The sequence below is a fragment of the Dipodomys spectabilis genome, unplaced genomic scaffold, assembly GCF_019054845.1.
Source record: "Dipodomys spectabilis isolate Male_0828 unplaced genomic scaffold, ASM1905484v1 ptg000213l, whole genome shotgun sequence".
NCBI classification, from domain to species: Eukaryota; Metazoa; Chordata; class Mammalia; order Rodentia; family Heteromyidae; genus Dipodomys; species Dipodomys spectabilis.
The window spans coordinates 760,075-781,226 of record NW_024870890.1 but is presented as its reverse complement, the minus strand read 5'-3'; the positions used below and the strand labels follow the sequence as shown (position 1 = coordinate 781,226).

Below are 21,152 nucleotides of genomic sequence, written 5' to 3'. Positions count from 1 at the left end.
ACCAGGTATAAGATTCTGAAGAATTGTTGTTGTTGTTGGTCGTGGGGCTTGAACTCTGGGCTTGGGTGCTGTCCTTGCACTCTTCAGCTCAAGACAAGCACTCTACCGCTTGAGCCACAGCGCCACTTTCAGTTTTCTAGTGGTTTATTGGAGATAGTCTCACGGACTTTGCTGCCCGGGCTGGCTTAACCGTGATCCCGGGCTGGCTTTGAACCGTGATACTCAGATCTCAGACTCCTGAGTAGCTAGGATTACAGGCATTAAGCCACTGGCGCCTGGAAGATTCTGAAGAATCTTTCTCAATGCAGTTATATAAAGGACACACTAAATTCCTTTAGCAATAAGATAGCATAGGTGAACTGTGGCCTACTAAGAAAGTTTATCAGAAATTCAATGTCCAGAGACTAGCCCTGTGGGTACTCTCTGCCTAGTGTGTAGTATACTCTAAGGGAGGTGGGTGTTCAGCACAAACCATATTTTTACCAACAGTTTATGTGCAGTAAGTCCCTCATAAAAAAGAATGATGGAAAACTGGGCACTGGTGACACATGCCTGTAATCCTCACTGCTCAGGAGGCAGAGACCTGAGCATCATGGTTAGAAGCCGGACTGAGCAGGAAAGTCTGCGAGATTCATCTCCAATGAACCACTAAAAATGCTGAACTCATGGATTTTGCAAAGCAATGGTATTATTTTGCAATATGAATGTCATTAAATCATGTACAAAGTATAAATACACTAGTATTTTAAATACTAGTGGTATTTTTTTTTGCCAGTCCTAGGGCTTGAACTCGGGGCCTGGGCACTGTCCCTGAGGTTCTTTTGTACAAAGCTAGCACTCTACATTTGAGCCACAGCCCTACATTCGGCTTTTTCTGTGCATGTGATACTGGGAAATTGAACCCAGGGCTTCATGCATGCTAGGCATGTACTCTACCAGTAAGCCACATTCCCAGCCAATGGTGGTATTTCTTAATAGAAGCATTTATAAAAGAGTTGTTACTACAATGAATGGTAATGTAATTACTTGAAGGTAAAGCAGTTAAGAATGGATTCAATTTCTCATCATGTGACCAATGGTTACAGCCTCTTGAACAAGATAATTTAATAGAGCACTTCCATGAAAGGGTTTCCATGGTGATCTCTAGGACTGTTGGTTCCAGTTATCAAATCAATCTGCCCAAAGTAATTTAAAGAGGCCAAGTCATTTTGTTTTATACAATAATAATTTTTGCCCTTAGGTACACCAGTAGTGATTGCAAACTTAAACATGAAATAAACCAAAAATCAACTCCATGATTATGTAGAAGAATATCTACTCTTAGGAATGCTCTTACCTTATCAAAAAGATGATCCCTATATTGCTGCTGAGTAACGAAATTTTTATAACATACTACACAAACAAAAGAATTGGTCAATGGTCCACGTAATGTAATTGTTGGATCACATGGAGAATGATCAAACCTACTTGGCAAAAGAGAAGGAATATTAGAAAGGTCTACACTCTAGAGGATGAACTATTTGTTTCATTTATGAAGCTATAAGCACATTCTCCTTCCCCTTTTCTCAAAACATTTTGCATGTCTCTACTGAACTACTAGATAATGTCAAATCAAGAACTAAGTGGCTTCCAAGTGCCAATTCCCTCATGTCTAAATACTTAAGATGTCAGAAAAGTATTCAAGATCCAGTAAAACGGACTTAATAAATCATTTATCAAGCTAATAAACTTCCATTTAGAAAATTATAAAATCATAATTTTTTTCCCCTTCTTGTTTTGATTACCTTGAGACACCCAACTATTCCAACAGTAATCTCATCCTGAGATGCTGGGCATGGGCTAGGGATATAACAGTGTGGTATGTAGTGGTAGGACGTAGCAGCACTTGCTGAGCAAAAGTGACAGCCATCTCAGTTCAATCCCCAGCACCACAAAAGTACAATGAATAAATAGTCTTGGCACATCTGTTCCCTATAGATGTTTTTTAATCATTTCAAAGGCTCACTGAGTAAATCTGTGTCACGTTATGCTGCCTCTAGATTTTTAAAAGATAAAGTACAGTACAAGTAAAGTGAGCCCTACACTATCAATTTCCTATCTCTCGACTACTGGAAGGGAAAGCTGAAGAAAAGGTGTATTTTCTCAGTTTCTACTCTGAAAAAGCTCAGCAAATTGATAAGAGGTTTCATACTTAGAGCATGTCTATATTTTTACTTTTGCTTACATTGGTTTGCCCTAGTATTTATCTTGCAATGCCCTATTAGCGTCTATAAAATAGACTAAATATCTGTGTCTCTTGAAATTTACTATTTATGAGACTGTATTTCTCTAAACAAACCTAACTGCATTTCCACATAAAAAGTCTATACAAAATTTTATGAGGGCTGGGAAGGTGGCTCAGTGGTAGAGCGCTTGCCTTGCATGCCTGAGGCCCTGGGTTTGATTCCCCAGCACCACATAAGCAAAAAGAAAAAAATCCAGAAGTGGCGCTGTGGCTCATGTGGTAGAGCACTAGCCTTGAGCTGAGGAGCTGAGGGACAGCGCCCAGGCCCACAGTTCAGGCCCCATGACCGGACCCCCTCCCCCCAAAAAAAAAATTTTTATGGGACATAATTAAAGGAAAATACAAACTATATACTAAAGACAAGAGTATCACTGGAAAAATCTTATTTCATCAAGCCTTCTAGGAAATCTAAATCTAAATGATATCAAATCAAAATGGGACCAAAAAAACCTTGAGTTTCAAATACAAAGCAAGTAATGGCAGAGGTAGATCCAATTTTCATGGAACAAATTCAGTTTAGTATTTGTAGTTTTTCCTACATGCACAAATCCTCAACACCACAGCAATCAGAAATAAATGAATAAATTATTTTTGAATTCACTTATCCTCAGCATCCACCACTAAGAATATCCTAGTTACCTTTTCAGATGTCCTAAGAGAAGATGGCCATTGTCAAATTCCTTGTTACACTGCATTATCGGGCATGAAACTGGCTTCTCAGACTTCTGCATTTGTCCTCCTTTCCGGAATGAATTCCTTGTTCCAGAATTAATTGTGCCTATTTTGAGTCCTGCAACAAAATATAAATTCGTGTTACTATTTTATATACTTGTCTTTTGGACTGGTAAACAAAATTATGACAAGCTGGGCACTGGTGGCTCACGCTTGTAATCTTAGCTACTCTGTAATGTGAGGATTACAGTTTAAAGCCATCCTGGGCAGGAAAATCTTTGAGACTCTTATCTTCAATTAACTACCAGAAAACCAAGAAAACCAGAAGGGGAGCTGTGGCTCAAAGTGGTGGAGTGCTAGTTTTCAGCAAAAGAGCTAGGGAAAGTGCTCAAGCCTCAAGTAGTACATCTCCTCTCTCTCTCTCACACACACACACACACACACACACGCGCGCGCGCGCGCGCGCGCACGCGCTGTTGGGTTCTAATTTTAACTGTTTATCATCTCTTTGACAAAAATGCCCTTTAACATCTCCAAATTACATTAAGGGTAAGAAAAATTTCAAAAATTCAAACAAGAAACATTAAAGGCTAAATGTATTAGAAAATCAATAAGCTTCTGCTTCCTTCATTTCACTTCTGTAAGATGGTAAAAATGTTTTTCTTCCAATTTTTGTCAATTTAATAATCATAAATGTTCTACATGGTTGAGTTAATTTAAAGAGGGCCTGAGCTCGGCGTAGCTGAGAGGGGCATAAAGAAGGCAGGGACGCAAGAAGGATGAGAATTCTTTCCTTAGGAATCCAGCCATTGATCCATCAGCTCCAACCTAGACATCAACTAATGCAGGTCTCAGTAATAACAAATATATAGCACACAGAGCCATGTTTTACTTTGTATTTATTCTATTTTTCTCATTTCCCCCTAAAAAATTCAATTAGTAAAGCTTGTCCATTGTTGTCATTTAATTTCTTTTTATCTACCATCGACAATTCCAAGAAAATTCCAACATCTGACATATAATGGAAATTTTAGGTATGCTGTTTAAGAACTGCAAATCGTCAGGAAGATTCTGACACACTGGTAGTCTCATTACTTCTTTAATATCTCTTCTGAACTGTTTCACAGAAATTCCTTAAATAATTTATAATAGTATTTTTATGACAGTACATACAAAGCCTCTAAGCATCTAACCAAATTAAAACTTTTCAATAGCATAACTTAGTTTTTTAATCTCCAAACAGCTGTATACATTTAAGGTTTTTAAACTGCTTTCACTCCTTATGTGGTATTGCAACTGTCTATCAAAATTCATATACATGTATTCAGACAATAAGGAAATGGATAGGATAGCATTGATCATACTTTAGTCTTTGTACTAACTGATAACTGCGCGTGCTGCTGCCTTCGACATGTTGAGCATGGATCACTGAGCTGTATCACCAGTCCTGCTTTTAGCCCTATCTTCCACGTGGAAAGACAAGATATACTCTAAACTTTTCCACTAAATAATATAGAGAACACTGTTTTAAAATTAGTAAGTAGCTAGATTTATGTAAATAAGTCCCACTGTAAAGATATACAAAAAATAGATCAAGCTGGTTACAGCGGTGTATATTTAATCCCAGCACTAGAAAGGTGGGGGTATACCTGGTACGTTCACATGACATGAACATTCTTCCTGCACTAAGATTAACATGAAGTTCAGTAATTTCTCCTGCTATCTTAAAATCAATCCTTGTTAAAACTTTCAAGGCTAGGGGTGATAATCATAATACCTGGCATTTTTAGCCACTGGTCCACACATAGTCTTGCTGCTTCTGTGTCAGAATGTCCTCGAATAAATTCCAATTCTTGTAACCCATGAGCATGCTGAAAATCAATTTTTTCCTAAAGATATTAAGAAAAGAACTCAGTTGACTAATAATTACTACTAGCTCCCTTGAAGAAAAGATTTTAAAATATCATGATCATAAAATACTGGTTCTCTTGGGGGCTGGGAAGGTGCCTCAGTGGTAGAGCACTTGCCTTGCATGCATGAGGCCCTGGGTTCGATTCCTAAGCACCACATAAGCAAAAAGAAAAAAGCTGGAAAGTGGTGCTGTGTCTCAAGTGGTAGAGTGCTAGCCTTGAGCTGAGGAGCTGAGGAACAGCGCCCAGGCCCAGAGTTCAGGCCCCACAACCGGACCCAAAAAAAAAAAAAAAACTGGTTCTCTTTATTCCAAGTACTCTATAGTTAGAAATCTATAAAGAAAAGCATTTATCAAAATAAAAGAGTGAGTGCTGGTGGCTAACTCCTGTAATCTTGGCTACTCATGAGGCTGAGATATGAGGATAGCAGTTCAAAGCCAGCTCAAGCAAGAAAGTCTGTGAGACTCTTATCTCTAACTACCAAAAAGCTGGAAATGGAGCTATGGTGCCAAGTGGCAGAAAACTAGCCTTGAGCACAAAAGTTCAAGGGATAGCACCCAAGTCCTGAGTTCATGCTCCAGGATTAACATGTTCAAAGTTTGCTACAACCTACATTGTCATAATAGATTTTTTTTTGGGGGGGGGGGGGGGGGAGTCCAGTCGGGGGCCTGAACTCTGGGCCTGGGCGCTGTCCCTCAGCTCTTCAGCTCAAGGCTACCGCTCTACAACTTGAGCCACAGCACCACTTCTGGCTTTTTTCTTTTTGCTTATGTAGTGCTGAGGAATCGAACCCAGGGCCTCATGTATGCAAGGCAAGCACTCTACCGCTGAGCCACCTTCCCAGCCCCTCAATCAAGTCTTTAATTAAAGACTTCTATTTGCATCATTATTATAAATAGACACATACCCTGAATGCTCTATTCTTCTCTTCTTTTTGCTGTTTTTCCACTTCAACATGTTGAGCCAGACGAGCCAAAGTTAGAGCAACTTTATCCTTCTGATGATCAATATAGTCTTTAGGTTTAAAAATCTCCTACAATGGAAAAACCATCACTTTAATACAAAATTAGCACTTAGATAAATATATATTCATTCACCAAACAGCTACTAAAGAACCATTTAAATCTGTTTTCATATTTTTAAGAACCTACCTGGTATATTTTATATTTATATGATACTTTGTAGATCAGTCAACTGATATGCTAAGAAGAGAAAAAATGGAAATATATATATATATATATATATATAAAACATTCATTTTAAAAATGACAAAAGGCAGTAGAAGAGTACCAGACAATAATAGAAACAAAGAAAGAATAACAAACAATAATAATAAATGTGATCCTAATAGCATTTATAATCATTTTAAGTGCTAATCGTTTAAATATGCCAATTTACAGATTGCCAAAATGGATGAAAAACAACAACAGAATAATCAACCATGCACTATCCATTAAGTAATCCTCTTTAAATACAGAGACATGTATACATAAAAAGCAAAGATATAGAGAAAAACTTTGCTAACACTCATCACAACAAAGTATGACCAACTATGTAAACTTTAAACAGTAAATTGGGACAGAACAAGAACATTAATCAGAGACCTCAAGAGGATAATTGAGAAATGCTATAAATAATTCCATGCCCACAAATACAAGAGCCTAGAGGAAGGTGGGAACTGGTGGCTCACTTCCATAATCCTAGGTACTCAGGAGGCTGAGATCTGAAGTTCAAAGCCAGCCTGGGCAGAAGAAAAGTCCATGAGACACTTATCTCTAATTAACCACCAGAAAACCATTAGTGATGATGTGGCTCAAAGAGGTAGAGCACTAACTAGCCCAAGCAAAGAGCTCAGGAACAGCACCCAGGCCCTGAGGTCAAGCCTGATGAACAAGGAAAAAAAACAAAACCTCGGCTAGAGGAAATGAAACAATACCTTGAAAGACACAGTTTCTGAAAACTTACACAAGCCACAGGCAATCTGAATAAATTTCTTAACTACTAAAATAAATCATCATTAACAGATAAATTTTCAAAACAGACAAATTCTCTGGCATATTGCACCCAACATTCTAAAATCTCTTCCAGTAAACATAAACACAAGAATTACATCCTAACTTACTCCATGAAGCCACCACTACCTTAAATCCAAATCCAGAAAAAGGCACTATAAAAGAAAGCTAAAAGCAGAATCTCTACTGAACACAGTAAATGTAACACTTGTCAACAATATGACACTGTTGTGAAAAATGTGAAAAAAATGCAAACTGCCCAAGAAAATAATCAGTAAATGAGCAAATGACACATTACAAATCCTTGTCATCCATTACTGTTAAATTTAAATTCAATAACTTTCTTCACTAAAACAGATTAGCTTATATATAAATCATAACTATATTAAAATCTAAAAAGCTGTAAGAAAAATATTTTAGTAGATATTTTAAAGTATTTTTAGTAGCTATTTCTATCTGGAGAATTTTTTTAACCTACTAATTTTTCTATAATGAACACATGTAATCAAATTTAACAAACTTTATTTTAGTATTATTTATGAACAAGAATAGATAAACAAATGTATTAAGGATCTCAATCTTTAGTTATTTGGGAATATAATGGAGTTGGTTTAAACTGCTTATTTATACCATACAGTATCTCTAATAAACTACTCAGAAAAAGGTGGAAGTGGCACTGTGGCTCAAGTGGCTGAGCACAGAGAGGCTCAGCAACAGAGTCCAGGCCCTGAGTTCCAGCCCCAGGACCAGCAAAATAATTAAAAAAAAAAAAAAAAAAAAGCTACTGCACAGCAAAAGAAAGAATGACCATAGTAAAGAGACAGTTTACAGAATGGTAGACACAGCAATTCATATGCCAGATCAACATCCAAATGTGTAAAGAACTCAAAACCATGTTTAAACAAGAGGTCCAATGCATAAAGGGGCAAATAACTTCATAGTTCTCAAAAGAATGGCCAATAAATACATAAAGAGATATTCAATGTTTTTGGCCATCAGGTCAATACAAAGTAAAACAGCATTGGGAAGCTGAGCACCAGGAGCTTTACTCCTGTAATGCTAGCTATTGAGGTGGCTAAGATCTGAAAGACTGGGGTTCGAAACCAGCTTATTAGAGTTCATCTCCAAAATAACTTGGCAGCATGCTCAAGTGGCAAGAGCGCCAACCAAGCAAGATGAACAAGTGCAAGGCACCGAGTTGAAAACCCAGTGATGATACACACAAATAAAAAAGTAAACAAATAAGCAAAACCCACTAAGACTGTATTGCACGCTAATCAAAATGAAAATAGTCTTTTGGTCTCTATGGCAGAAGCAAGATGCCCAAGGGACACATACATACATACATATTAGGCTGTAAGGCCTAATACCTTCAGAAGTCAACCTATGGTAAGTGTAGCTACCCCGCAAAGCACAAGATCAAGTATATCTGGAATACACTAACACATTCATGTTTATTGTGGGACTGTTCACTATTTTGGGAGTTCACAACAGCCAAGTTACAGAATCAACCTAAGGGCCCATCAACCAATGAACTATATATATGAAGAAAATGTGGTCTGTATGCATATACAATAGAGTATGATATATGTATATACATATATATGTACAGTAGAGAAGACAGCAATTATGTATTTGTGGAAGGATGGAATTGGAGATCATTGTGTTAAATGAAAAAGGTTGGACTTAGGAAGACATATATTTGCCTGTTTCTCTGGCATTTGGAGTTTAAATTTTAAAAAAAGAAAAACTATAGACTATTTGGCATACAAGGACCAGCATAAAGGGCAAAGGAAGACAAAAGGAGAGAATATTACATGCATGCATTAAATGCCAAAATAAACCAACTATTTGGTACAATTAAAATGTATTTCATAGAAACTGCAGGCAGTTTCTACGAGCTCAGGTTGAAGAGTGTCAGCCAATGAAAGAAAGCAAACATCTACACACTGAATTCAAGTCTTGGTCTCAAACTAAATAAATAAATAGTATATTTCTAAAGAAATAAAGATTTAAGGATAGTGTGATGACCTACACACCTATAAACCAAGTTACTTGGAAGGCTGAGGTAGAAGGACTGCTTGAGCCCATGCACCAAAGACAAGCCTGAACAACACTACCTTCCTCATACATATGTACATAAATACAAACACATACATACATTCATATATATATATATGTACATTCATGCACACATACACAAAACAGAATTAAAGCAAATCAATTTACACTTCAATTGGCTTAATCCTAACTACTAGGAAAATATTTTCACAGGTTTGAAGACAAATATTATCTTTTTGGGGGAGGGAAGTGCCAGTCTGGGGCTTGAACTCAGGGCCTGGGTGCTGCGCCTGAGCTTTTGTGCTCAAGGTTAGTGCTCTACCACTTGAGACATGGCACCACTTCTAGCATTTTTTACATTTATTGGAGACAATTCTCACAGGCTTTCCTTCTCTGGGCTGGCTTCAAACCATGATCCTCAAATCTCAGCATCCTGAGTAGCTAGGATTACAGATGTGAGCCACTGGCACTCAGCATTCATTTTTAAAGCAAAAAATACTGAGATAATATGTTTATTATCATCTTTACTTACGTATGTTCTTTTTAGACCCCTTTTTCATCTCCTCCTAGAAATAGGGTCTCATGTTATTGACAAAACACGTTTGAAATCATGACGTATTGAAATCACGTCATGGGTTTAAGCAATCTTCCTGCTTCAGTTTCTCAAGCAGCTTTTCAAAATACCTAAAGCATGTGTACTTAGTATTTTTACTTACTTTTGTGGTACTGGGATTTGAACTCAAATTGTCACATTTGGTAGGCTGGCTAGCATTCTACCACCTGAGCCCTATTTTTTGCTAGTTATTTTTTGAGATAGGATCTTCAGAATGCTTCTGCCTGGATGACCTCAAGTACAGTCTTTCCTCTCTTAAGTAGCCAGAATTACACACATGAGCCACCAGTGCCCAACTTACGATTTTAAATATTAAAAGCACACTTAGTAAAACAGAAAGATGAAACTTCAAAATAAAGGCTTATTCAGCTGAGATAGGACCTTCCTCTATTCCTGATTGGGATGTAAGTACAGGGCAAAATATTTGTAGCTTTCTCAAAGAACAAATTTTCTTAAATAAGTTTAGCAAAAATTGCTCAAAATTAAGCTAATTATATACTAAATATTTTTACTAGAGAGTTTCTACTTGATTAGCCTCAGACAAATACATTAATAATATTGGATCTAGTGAAAAAACACCACAGGTAGAGTTGATTTTATTTTTCCAGTCCTGGGGCTCGAACTCAGGGCCCGGGTGCTATCCCTGAGCCTCTTTTGTGTTCAAGGCTAGCATTCTACCACTTGAGCCACAGCACTACTTTGAGCTTTTTCTGAGTAGTTTATTGGAGATAAACAGCCTCACAGACTTTCCTGCCCAAGCTGGCTCTGAACCTCAATCCTCAGAGCTCAGCCTCCTAAATAACTAGGATTACAGGCATAAGCTACCAGCACCCGGATTGATTTTAAATTTCACCTATAAGCCTGAAATGTATTACAGTTTAGAGCGCTAAGTGCCATACACTAGCCAACTCCCATTTAGTAAATAAGAATTGGCCTGGAAAGCCAGGAGTGATGGTGTAGGCCTGTAAGCCCAGCACTCACCAGTAAAATGAGGTAGGATTTCAAATCTGAAGCCAGCCTGAAACTACAGTGAGTTGGGCCTGGTGCTAGAACATGGGCCAGGTTGGCTACATCCATAGTAAGAACTGTTTCAAAAATAGATTGGCCTTGATATTGAATTACTGAACGCTCAGGAAAGTGGGACTAAACTTGGTTTAACTGAGAAGTTTTTAGACAGGTGCTGAGCCGAGGATCATACTTCAAAGCAAACCAAAGCAGGAAAATCTGTGAAACTCTTATGTCCAATTAACCACTTAAAAAAAGCTGGGGGGGGGGGGGGGGGAACTGGAAGTACAGCTGTAGTTCAAGTGGTGGAGCCCCAGACTTGATCAAAAGAGCTGAGGGGCAGTGCCACCAACCCTGAGCTTAAGCTAGACCTATGTAAGGGACCTTCTTCTTTTCAGGTAGACTATCCCCTCCCCACAGACGTCTCACTATGTAGCTTCAAATTCCAACTCAAGATCCTCTTGCCTCCACATGAATAGAGTTCAAAGTCAGCTGGGCACAAAGCTGGGAGATTTCACCTCCAACAATAAAAGCTGGGGATCATGTTGTACACCTGTCATCCTAGCTACATTAGAAACAGAAATAGAATGTTTAAGGTATGGGCCAGGTACAGGGAGACAATGAGATCCTATTAAAAAAATAATAAAAGGGATACGGTTGTGGCTCAAATGGCAGAGTGCCTGTCTAGCATCCATGAGCCCCTAAATATAAATCTCAGTATTGCCAAGATAGATAAAATATTTCAGTGTCTTTTTGTCACTCATGGGCCTTGAACTTGGGACTGGACACTGTCCCTGAGCCCTTTTGCTCAAGGTTAGCACTCCAACACTTTGAGCCACAGCTCCACTTCCAATTTTTGAGCAGTTAATTAGAGGTAAGAGGGCTGGGAAGGTGGCTCAGTGATAGAGAGCTTGCCTTGCATGCATGAGGCCCTGGGTTCAATTCCTTGGCACCACATAAGCAGAAAAAGCTGCCAGTGGTGCTGTGGCTCAAGTGGTAGAGCGCTAGCCTCCAGCTAAAGAGTTGAGGGACAGCGCCCAGGCCCAGAGTTCAGGCCTATGACTCACCAAAAAAAAAAAAAAATTAGAGGTAAGAGTCTCATGGGGACTTTTCTGCCCAGGCTGGCATTGAACCGTGATCCTCAGATCTCAGCCTCCTGAGTAGCTAGGATTACAGGTGTGAGCCACCAGCACCCAGCAGGATTATTCTTTGTTTAACTCTCACCCCCTCTTTCAATCTCCTATTTTCTACAAGTTTGTCTTCCCTTATTACTGACTTCTTCAGTAGCCAGGAAGTGCCTTTGGTGCATGCTAATAAGCTGCTTGTTACCATCGCTCTGTGGGTAATGTTTTTGCAGAGTGCATTCCTCTTAATCTCATTACCCTATATGGATGGGAGATTTACTCCATATCTGTGCCTCGATTCATATTTCTACTAAAGTAATTCTTTAGAAAACGAATTGTTTTTCCGGGTGCTTGTGGCTTACGCCTGTAATCCTAGCTACTCAGGAGGCTGAGACCTGAGGATCGAAGTTCAAAGCCAGCCCGGGCAGGAAACTCCGTAAGATTCTTATCTCCAATAAACCACTAGAAAACCAGAAGTGGCGCTGTGGCTCAAGCGGTAGAGCGCTCACCTTGAGCTGAAGAGCGCAGGGACAGTGCCCAAGCCCAGAGTTCAAGCCCCACGACCAGGGGGTGGGGGGGGACAATCCAGTGTTACCTCAATGTCAGTGAACACTAATAACCTGAGGGAAGGTGATCACATCCTCCATTACCCTTGTCTTCTACAAAGGGGACCCTGCATTCAGACAGCCCAAGTAGAAATCAATAGCCTAAGTGAAATGAAGTCATCCCACAAAGCTACCTGACCATGCAGTCGGCTGAAAAGAACTGCTGAAACAAATGCTTTAACTCAATCACAAAGCCTTTTATTGTATTATAGTCCATGCTAAAACTTCAGTCTCCAGTTGGTTTGAAATTTGCATTTCCAAAGTTCTGGTTACCAGAAGCCCCTTTCTGACCAACTGGTAACTCAAACCATAGCAGGACTAAAATGTTAAAAAGCAATCATTCTTCTCAATAACTTATACCCAAATACATAGAAAACAGAAGAAATAAACAGCAAAGCAGTACATTTATTCCACATCTCTAGCAGCAAAATTTTGGAACCAGGAAACCCACCCCACCTTTTTTTTTTTTTTTTTTACAAAGCAAGCTCTTTCCCATCCCTGTTACCATTTACAAATACAAAGTACACAGAACATTTGCTTTTTATGAACAAAGTTAGAAACATACAGATATACTCCATTATGTACTTAAATTTACTAAGAAATTTCCTCTGTACTGTCTTGAGTAAACTTCCAGAATCTCTTTCTATAAAAATCCTTTCCTAAGAAAATGACTGCTCATCTTCTGTCAGTACAAGATGGACACACACATACACACACACACTCTCTCTCTCTCTCTCTCTCTCTCACTCAGAAAAAAATCATGCAACTTTGGAACATAGGATTTTTAAGTAACTCTGAATATCAAGTTGTGACAAGTGGGCTACTTTCTAACTCTGAGCATCTCTGCAACAGGATTAAAAAGGAAAAAGAACACACGAGAAGAGAAAATGGGACAGTGGCAAGAGCAGCAAGTGAAGAAATTCAAAAAAAAAAAACTGGAAGCTGACAAAACATGTCTCAAGATCGTTGGAGATTCTACTGGCACAGGTTAACACAACAGTTCCTTCAGTAAAAGACCTCCAGATATCATTGTAGGAACATAGTTATACCTTCATCTTTGCTTGATCCATCCAAAAACTCTTCAGAAGTAAACACCAAGGGAAATGAGCTCTATTTGGCTACACTGAAGGTGGTGCTGGAAGACCACCTTGAAGCAACAGTACGCAGGGTGGATGCCACGCCATCTGAGTGCATTTACCCTGCTCATCTTCAATGCTGTTCTGCACCAGTCATGAGAACGCTCATTACTAAGGCTACCCCCAGCTACAGGGGCAAAGTTCAGAACTCTGCTTGGGTTCAGTTCAAGAGAAAAAGGAATACATTGTTGTTATGTCCACAGTAGTCTAGGGACTTGAAGACTACTGTATCTTTACAAGGAAAGTTGGCTACACACTTAATATTCTATGAATATGAAAGAACTAACACGTTTCATAAACATCCTTTATTCAGTCTAATCTTCATTTCTTTGTTCCTAAAGGGCCTTCCTTGTGAATCTGAAAGCAAATATACCTCAAGGAGGTATTCACACACTTGCTCTGGTCACCTCAATGCCTAGCTGCTATTACCACCACTCCAACCATTTCCCCTGGTCATCCCCCAAAAACTCAGTAGAAGCCCATACTTTAAAAACAGTTCACCAGAAGGAAAAAACTGGGAGAGTGAGGGAAGGGGTGACATTGTCCAAAAACAAATACACTCATTACCCGACTAATGTAACTGAAACCCTTCTGTACACCTTTATAATAACAATTTTTAAAAAATTCACCTGAACCCTCTAGATGGTTCTCATTTTTATTCCAATATCATCTCAGCTTTTCCTCTAAAGAGAGTAGTACATTGTGTTGGTATTTGTATCTCTTAAGAGAATATAAGTATCTTACTTAACCATTAGTATTCCCAGACCTTCTTGGGCACTGCCTTCATACATGAGGTATAAAAAAGATGTCTGGAAAATGAAAATGACTGTTTACAATGGAAAAATACCACTCATCAAAAATCTTATACACTGGCTGGGAAAGTGGCTTGGTGGTACTGTGCTTGCCTTGCATGCATGAGGCCCTGGGTTTGATTCCTCAGCACCACATAAGCAGAAAAAGCCGTAAGTGGCACTGTAGCTCAAGTGGTTTAAGAGCACTAGCCTTGAGCTGAAGAGCTGAGGGACAGCCCCCAGGCCCCAAGTTCAGACCCCATGACTGGCAAAAACAAAACAAAGCAACAAAAAAATCTTATACCTAGATACTCCAGCTCTTCATTCTACCTTTACTATTTACTATTTATAATTTTCTTATGCTTATTATGAGCACTTCTTAGCCTGTACTTGGGAAAGGACAATATTTATCTTTACACGTCTTTCATTTAGTCCATTATTAACTTGTATTAATCCATTATTAACTTGTCATATAGCCATACAACTGTCAACAAGGAGAATGTTACCCAATAGCACAAAAGGAAGAGCTGTATGCTGTTTCACATTTTACTATGGATGTAGCCATTTATGCTCAATTATCATCCCACTTTATAAGGAAGCACAGAACAGAGACAAACAACACAGTTGTATGAGGAAAAATTCCCTATTGGGCCTCAGTGTTTTTCAAGGTTATTTCCAGGTACTACCCCATCCAAAGTAGAAAAACTGAAGCTCAGAATAGTAACTTGCCAAAATACTGAGATGAAGTCCTTTGGAATTCAAGTACTATGCGCTTTCCACCAATTCCACCTTCCTCCCATTGAGCCAGTACCTTAAATGCTAGCAAAAGTTTTAGTATATCTAAAACAAGGTAAGTATAGCAGACAAAAAAGTGGATCAAGAAAAGAAGCAGTCAGAATCGTGACTAAAATAAGCAGAGTTATGTGAAACACAAATCAATGACTAGTCCTCAAGAGAAATCGTAGACGAGCACAAGAAACCCTCAGGACAGAACCAAAAATTTCCCGATCAGATAAGTGAAATAATCATGAATTAAGATATTAAAGACCAGGGGGTAGAGTACACCCAGAAACAGAAATTCAGTACATTTAAAATTAGTTTTTCAGAGGTCAGAGTTGAGGAGAAACTTGAAACAAACTGAAGTAGAGCTGAACTGCAACTCTGCAGAGTGTTTGTATTAAAATTCACTAGCAGCACTTGAGCAAGATGCTTAATTTCATTCGGTTTTACTTTCTCTTCAGAAAAATAGGATGAATTTGTCTCAAGAGTGTCTAGTGCATACAGCTTATATTAATATAGAGTCTCTTTTCTACTTTCTTCCTAGAAAGAAAACTGGCAATTACACATAAGACTATCAAGGTAGTCCCAGGATCTTTCAGAATAAATAGTGGACACCAAAAAGGAAAAATCGATACTCTGGTAATTCTCAGTTAAAAATCTAAATGAGACTACTTATACAGTAACTGAATTCTACCAAAGGTAAACAGGATGAGCTCTGCAACTAATGGAAACTTAAATGCTGTTTTTTCAAAGTAGTTGAAAATTAAAACTGTGTTTAATGGCTTGGATAATGTGTTTATTCTGCCATCCACTTTATTGTTTCCTCACTAATTAAAAGATATATGAAAGGGCCACAAAATGACATTATGTAAACACACTATAAATTCTAATGCATAACTACATTACAAACAATGTAGTGTGAAAATCACCATAGATGAGGGCAGGAATTCTAGTTGTAGCCCTTAAGATTGAATGCAGATAGAACCAATCTTGTGGGTAACGAGAGAGAGCAGAAAGCATACAAAACTTTGAGGGAAAAAAAATAGCATATAAAACTGAAACACGGTAATACCTGAAGCACTTAAGATCAAAGTAGATTTCTTTGAAAGGATCACTACATATAAAATGTCAACATTCACTTCTACAAGAAATATATTCAAGATTACTACAAAATACAACCTAAGAGATCTTCAAAGCCCTAAAAAGGAAACCTGAGAACTTGGAATTCTTGACAAGTCATCAAAAAAAAAAAAACAATTTGGAAGTCAGTTACCTGAACAAAACCAATAAAGCCCTTAAGACTTAAAGAAAGCTGGTTAAAATATAACATACCAGAGCTGTACTATAAAAACTTTTAAAAGATGAATTTAACCACAAATATTTGACCAAATATGTAAAAAAAATGAGAAAATAAAACTATTAAAGACCACTAAAAATAAAATCCAAGTTCAACAGCCAGGGAAAACTTTTGGGATTTGGATTGGCTATGTATACTTTTTAAAAGGACATTACAAAAAACTGGAAAGTTTCTTACAATAATGCTTAAGATATTTAAATATACAACTACAAAGCCACACCAAAATGTGGTGTAGTATATACTGGCAGGACAAAAAATATAATCATGGTCAAAGAGAATATGAAAGAATGCTTTTAGGCAAAGGTACTGTGTATAGCAGAAGAAGATTTTAAAAAATAACAGCTCACAACCAGGCGCAGGTAGCTCATGCCTATGCTAGCTACTCAGGAGGCAGAGATCTGAGGATCACAGTTCAAAGCCAGCCAGGGCAGGAAAGTCCGTGAGACTCTTATCTCCAATAAATCACCAGAAAATTTTAAGTGGTGCTGTGGCTCAAATGGTAAGAGAGCTGAGGGACAGTGCCCAGGCACAAAGTTGAAGGCCATGACCAACAAAAACAAAACAAAAAAACACAGCTCGCATCTGTAATTCTAGCTATTCGGGAGGATGAGATATGAGGATTACAGTTCCAGGCAAGCCCAGGAAAGTCTGTGAGACTGTCTCCATTTAAGTGTGCACACGCACACATGCATGCATGCACGCACACACATACCCGCTCCTGTACACACATGCACACACACACGCACATACACATTAGCCAGAGCCAGAAGTGGAATCATTGCTCAAATGGTAGAGAATGCTAGCCTTGAGCAAATATGCTCATGGACAATGCCCAGAATTAAAGACCCAGGGAAACACACACACACACACACACACACACACACACACACACACACACACACACACACACACACACACACACACACACACACACACACACACACACACACACACACACACACACACACACACACACACACACACACACACACCAATGACCACTTTAAGATAGGTCCCACCAAAAGAAAAGAAAAACCCACATGATTTCCAACTTCTCAGTGCTACCAGACATTTTAGTTTTCAGTATATAAAGCCAAGAAAATGCAGACAAAGTATAAAAGTACTCTTCCAATAATAAGAGAAAAAAGATTTAATGAAACAATATTATCATTCATCTGGGAAGGGAAGTGCTATAGATTTGGTTTACAAAATTCCTTATACATGAAAAAATAACCAAAAGGTCTGCATCCTTATGGAGTAATCATGTTTATTGACAACTGCCACCTGTGTGTTTTAAGTGAAAAAGGAGGACTGGTTTGCATATGTACTAAAAACCATGATGAATGATGTGGCCAACTGAATGATGATATACATAAGATAGATACAACTGATGTGACTATCAATCACTGGTCTAGCTACCTACACTACATACATAATGGTAAAATTCAAGACAAAGAAACCAAAACAGTGCAAGACTGAGGCAAAATATATCTCACATTAAAAAATGTTTTTAGTTACTGCACTCTGTATTTCTGAAAACATCTATAATTTTAAGCTTTTATCAAAATCCCAATTATAGAATAGTGAATGCCTTACTTAATTCTGTTTATATCAATGACCAATTCTACAAATAAGAAAGGATTATAGCTTGTCAGCTTCCTTCTCTACAATACCTGAGAGATTATCCTGGAATTAGGCCCTAAGGACAGTATCAATCAGGCCACTTAGGTATAATGCAGTAAATTATTGGCATTGTACTAAATAGTATTATGAATAGCCTGAGTTTAAACCTCCCTCAAAATGACACTTAGAAGACTAAGTAAATTAATGGAATTATAATAAAGAAGCAGCCACACAGGCCTCCAAGTTCAAATATAACTGTAGTGATAAGAAAGCTGTGTGTTTATGTATACGAGTTTACTGCTTTATTTTTTAATGTCCTTATTTTTCTAAATAAACATATCAATTTATCAAATATAAGTTGTGTTACCATGGCTAACAAGGTTAGAAATAAGACAAACAATAAGAAAATCTATGATATACAGAGAAAAAAACAAATCTACCTTACTGCCAAGAAAGTTGGGCCAATCACTAAAAGTTAAATAAGGAAGTACTCTACAACCCTCTGAAAAAAAACAACAGTGCTATCTATAAGAAAAACAAGCTGGGTACCAGTGGCTCATGCCTGTAATCCTAGTTACTCAGGAGGCTGAGATCTGAGGATCATGGTTGAAAGCCAGCATGGGCAGGAAAGTTTGAGACTCTTACCGCCAATCAACCATCAAAAAAAAGTAGAGCTGCAACGTAAGTGATAGAGAGCTAGTCTTAAACAAAAAGCTCAGGGACAGCACCACAAACACACACACACACACATACACACACACACACAAAATCAAAAAATAAATAAAAATTAACATTCAAAAGGAGAGTACATTTAAATAGTGCAAAAATATAATAAACTAAAGGATTAAGTCACTATACAAAATTCACATACCACCAGCGATATAGGCAAGACATCAAAATTTAAGTTTCAAACACAAGTGTGACATTTAAAAAGGCACTTCCTAACAATTAATGCAACTAATATTTCTCTGTACATAGTAACTGTAAGAAATCATAGACTCCACATAAGGTCAAGAAATAGCATTATGAAAAAGAGTATTAGACATCTTTTATAGGAAATACCAATTATAAACTTGCAATTATTCCAAGGCCTCCTTAAAAAAAAACAATCCAGAGGTACGTTCCATCAGGTCAGCTTAATAGAGAACTTTGACTCAGGCTCTGCACAAAGCCAGTACGACATGGGTTTTTTTTTTGTTTTTTCTTAATGAATTATGTATTCTACTAGGGTTGTATCCTTACATCAGATACCTACTTTTAGTTTTCTAATACCATCATCATTGAAGTTTGCAGATTTAAAAGAATCAGCCAGGCATTAGTAGATCATGCCTGTAATCCTAGCTACTCAGGAGGCTGAGATCTGCGGATAATGGTTCAAAGCCAGCCTGGGCAGTCAATTAACCACCAGAACACCAGAAGTGGTGCTATGACTCAAGCAGTTTAGTGCTCACTTTGAGCTGACTGGAGTTCAAGCCCATAATTGACCCAAAAAAAAAAAAAAATCAGGAAACAGATTAAGAATATTGGGGTAAACTGTGCGCCGGAGGGTCACGCCTGTAATCCTAGCTACTCAGGAGGCTGAGATCTGAGGATCGAGGTTCAAAGCCAGCCCGGGCAGGAAAGTTCGTGAGACTCTTATCTCCAATAAACCACTAGAAAACTGGAAGTGGTGCTATTGCTCAAGCGGTGAGGGTAGAGGGTAAAGCACTCACCTTAAGCTAAAGAGCACAGGGACAGCGCCCAAGCCCAGAGTTCAAGCCCCATAACCAACAAAAAGAAAAAAAAAAAAAAAAAAAAAAAAAATATATATATATATATATATATATATATATAGGATATAGGATATAGGAGTATTGTTTCTTCTGGTTAAAAAATACTTCCGCATTATTGCCATCATCAGACAAATGTCAATTATTAAGTTACCCATTTGATCACTAATTTACTGACTTCCTGGTTCCTTTCAATTTCAGAAAATTTGATTTTCTGGAGATGCTTGAGCTTACCAATTGCAGGGATTAGGTAGTGTTCCTTTTTTTTTTTTTTTTTTTGCTGAGAAACATAAATATGAGAAGAACAGAACAGCAATGCTGTTAAAAATATTCAAGATGAGGAGCTAAATGTGTGGATCAAGTGGTAGAGCACCAGCCTTGAACAGAAGAGCCAAGTGAGAAAATCAAGACCCTGAATTCAAGCCCCGGAACTACCCCCCACCCCCCAACTGAAATGAGTGTGGTAGTACAAGCATGTAATCCCAGCATTGAGGAGGCTAAGGAAAAGGACAGCAAGTTTGTTTCAAACCAACCAAAGGAAAAACAAAATAAGGTGGCCTGTACAATATTGTTAATATATTTAACACTGATGAACTAGATAATTAAGGTGCTTAGTTTTATGTGCTTTCTTTTACTACAATATAAAAAGGGGAAAAGGAGCAGCACACTAAATGGAAATGTCAAAACAGCTTCAGAATAAACACATCTTCAAGTGTTCTTTATTCTGTTTTAGTTTTTAGAAAACATGGGTATCTCAGATATCATAAAGTCTGTTTGACATACAATCTAAGAAGGAAAGGGAGAACTGGAGAAGTGCAGTTTCATGTAGCCTGAACTAGCTGGAAACACCTATGTGCAGCCAAAGAAAACCACTCCAATGTCTCTTTCTCCAGTGAGATCCAGGTGCCTAGTCTTTTCTCAAAAGAAATTGTACTGCCAATGTCAAGAGCACAAGATTGTTCCACTGTTACAGTACACATCCATATATGACTTCTTAGGCCTGTGATTCAAGTAATCAGTGCTCTTCCAGAGTTCAACTTGAAATTTCAAGTTTGTAGAGCACTGGTATGGACCTAAGCAAACAGAAGTAGAACTCTGTGGAATATGTAGAAATACAAAGTTAAATATTAACTCTGGCCAGGTGCCAGTGGCTCATGCCTGTAACCCTAGCTACTCGGGAGGCTGAGATCTGAGGATGACGGTTCAAAGCCAGCCTGGACAAGAAACTCCGTGAGACTCTTATCACCAATAAACCACGAGAAAATGGGCGCTGGGGCTCAAGCAGTAGAGCGCTGGCATTGAGTTGAAGAGCGCAGGGACAGCATCCAAGCCCAGAGTTCTAGCCCCATGACCAACAAAAAAAAAAAAAAAAAAAAAATTAATTCTGGATGTAACCTGGCTAAATTTACT

At 38.2% G+C, this 21,152-nt stretch overlaps 1 protein-coding gene across 3 annotated transcripts in view; it reads right to left on the bottom strand.

Moving 5' to 3' along the window:
- Positions 1 to 21,152, bottom strand: part of Znf451 (zinc finger protein 451) — a 57,729-nt gene that overhangs the window by 22,628 nt on the left and 13,949 nt on the right. For 2 of the 3 annotated variants that reach the window (XM_042696935.1, XM_042696937.1), the window contains exons 3-6: positions 5,774 to 5,899; positions 4,734 to 4,845; positions 2,924 to 3,074; positions 1,337 to 1,463 (exon numbers count right to left, since the gene is read on the bottom strand). In XM_042696935.1, the coding sequence (XP_042552869.1) occupies positions 1,337 to 1,463; positions 2,924 to 3,074; positions 4,734 to 4,845; positions 5,774 to 5,899 (516 nt within the window). The remainder of the gene's footprint in view (positions 1 to 1,336; positions 1,464 to 2,923; positions 3,075 to 4,733; positions 4,846 to 5,773; positions 5,900 to 21,152) is intronic. The other variant, XM_042696936.1, reaches the window with a different exon arrangement.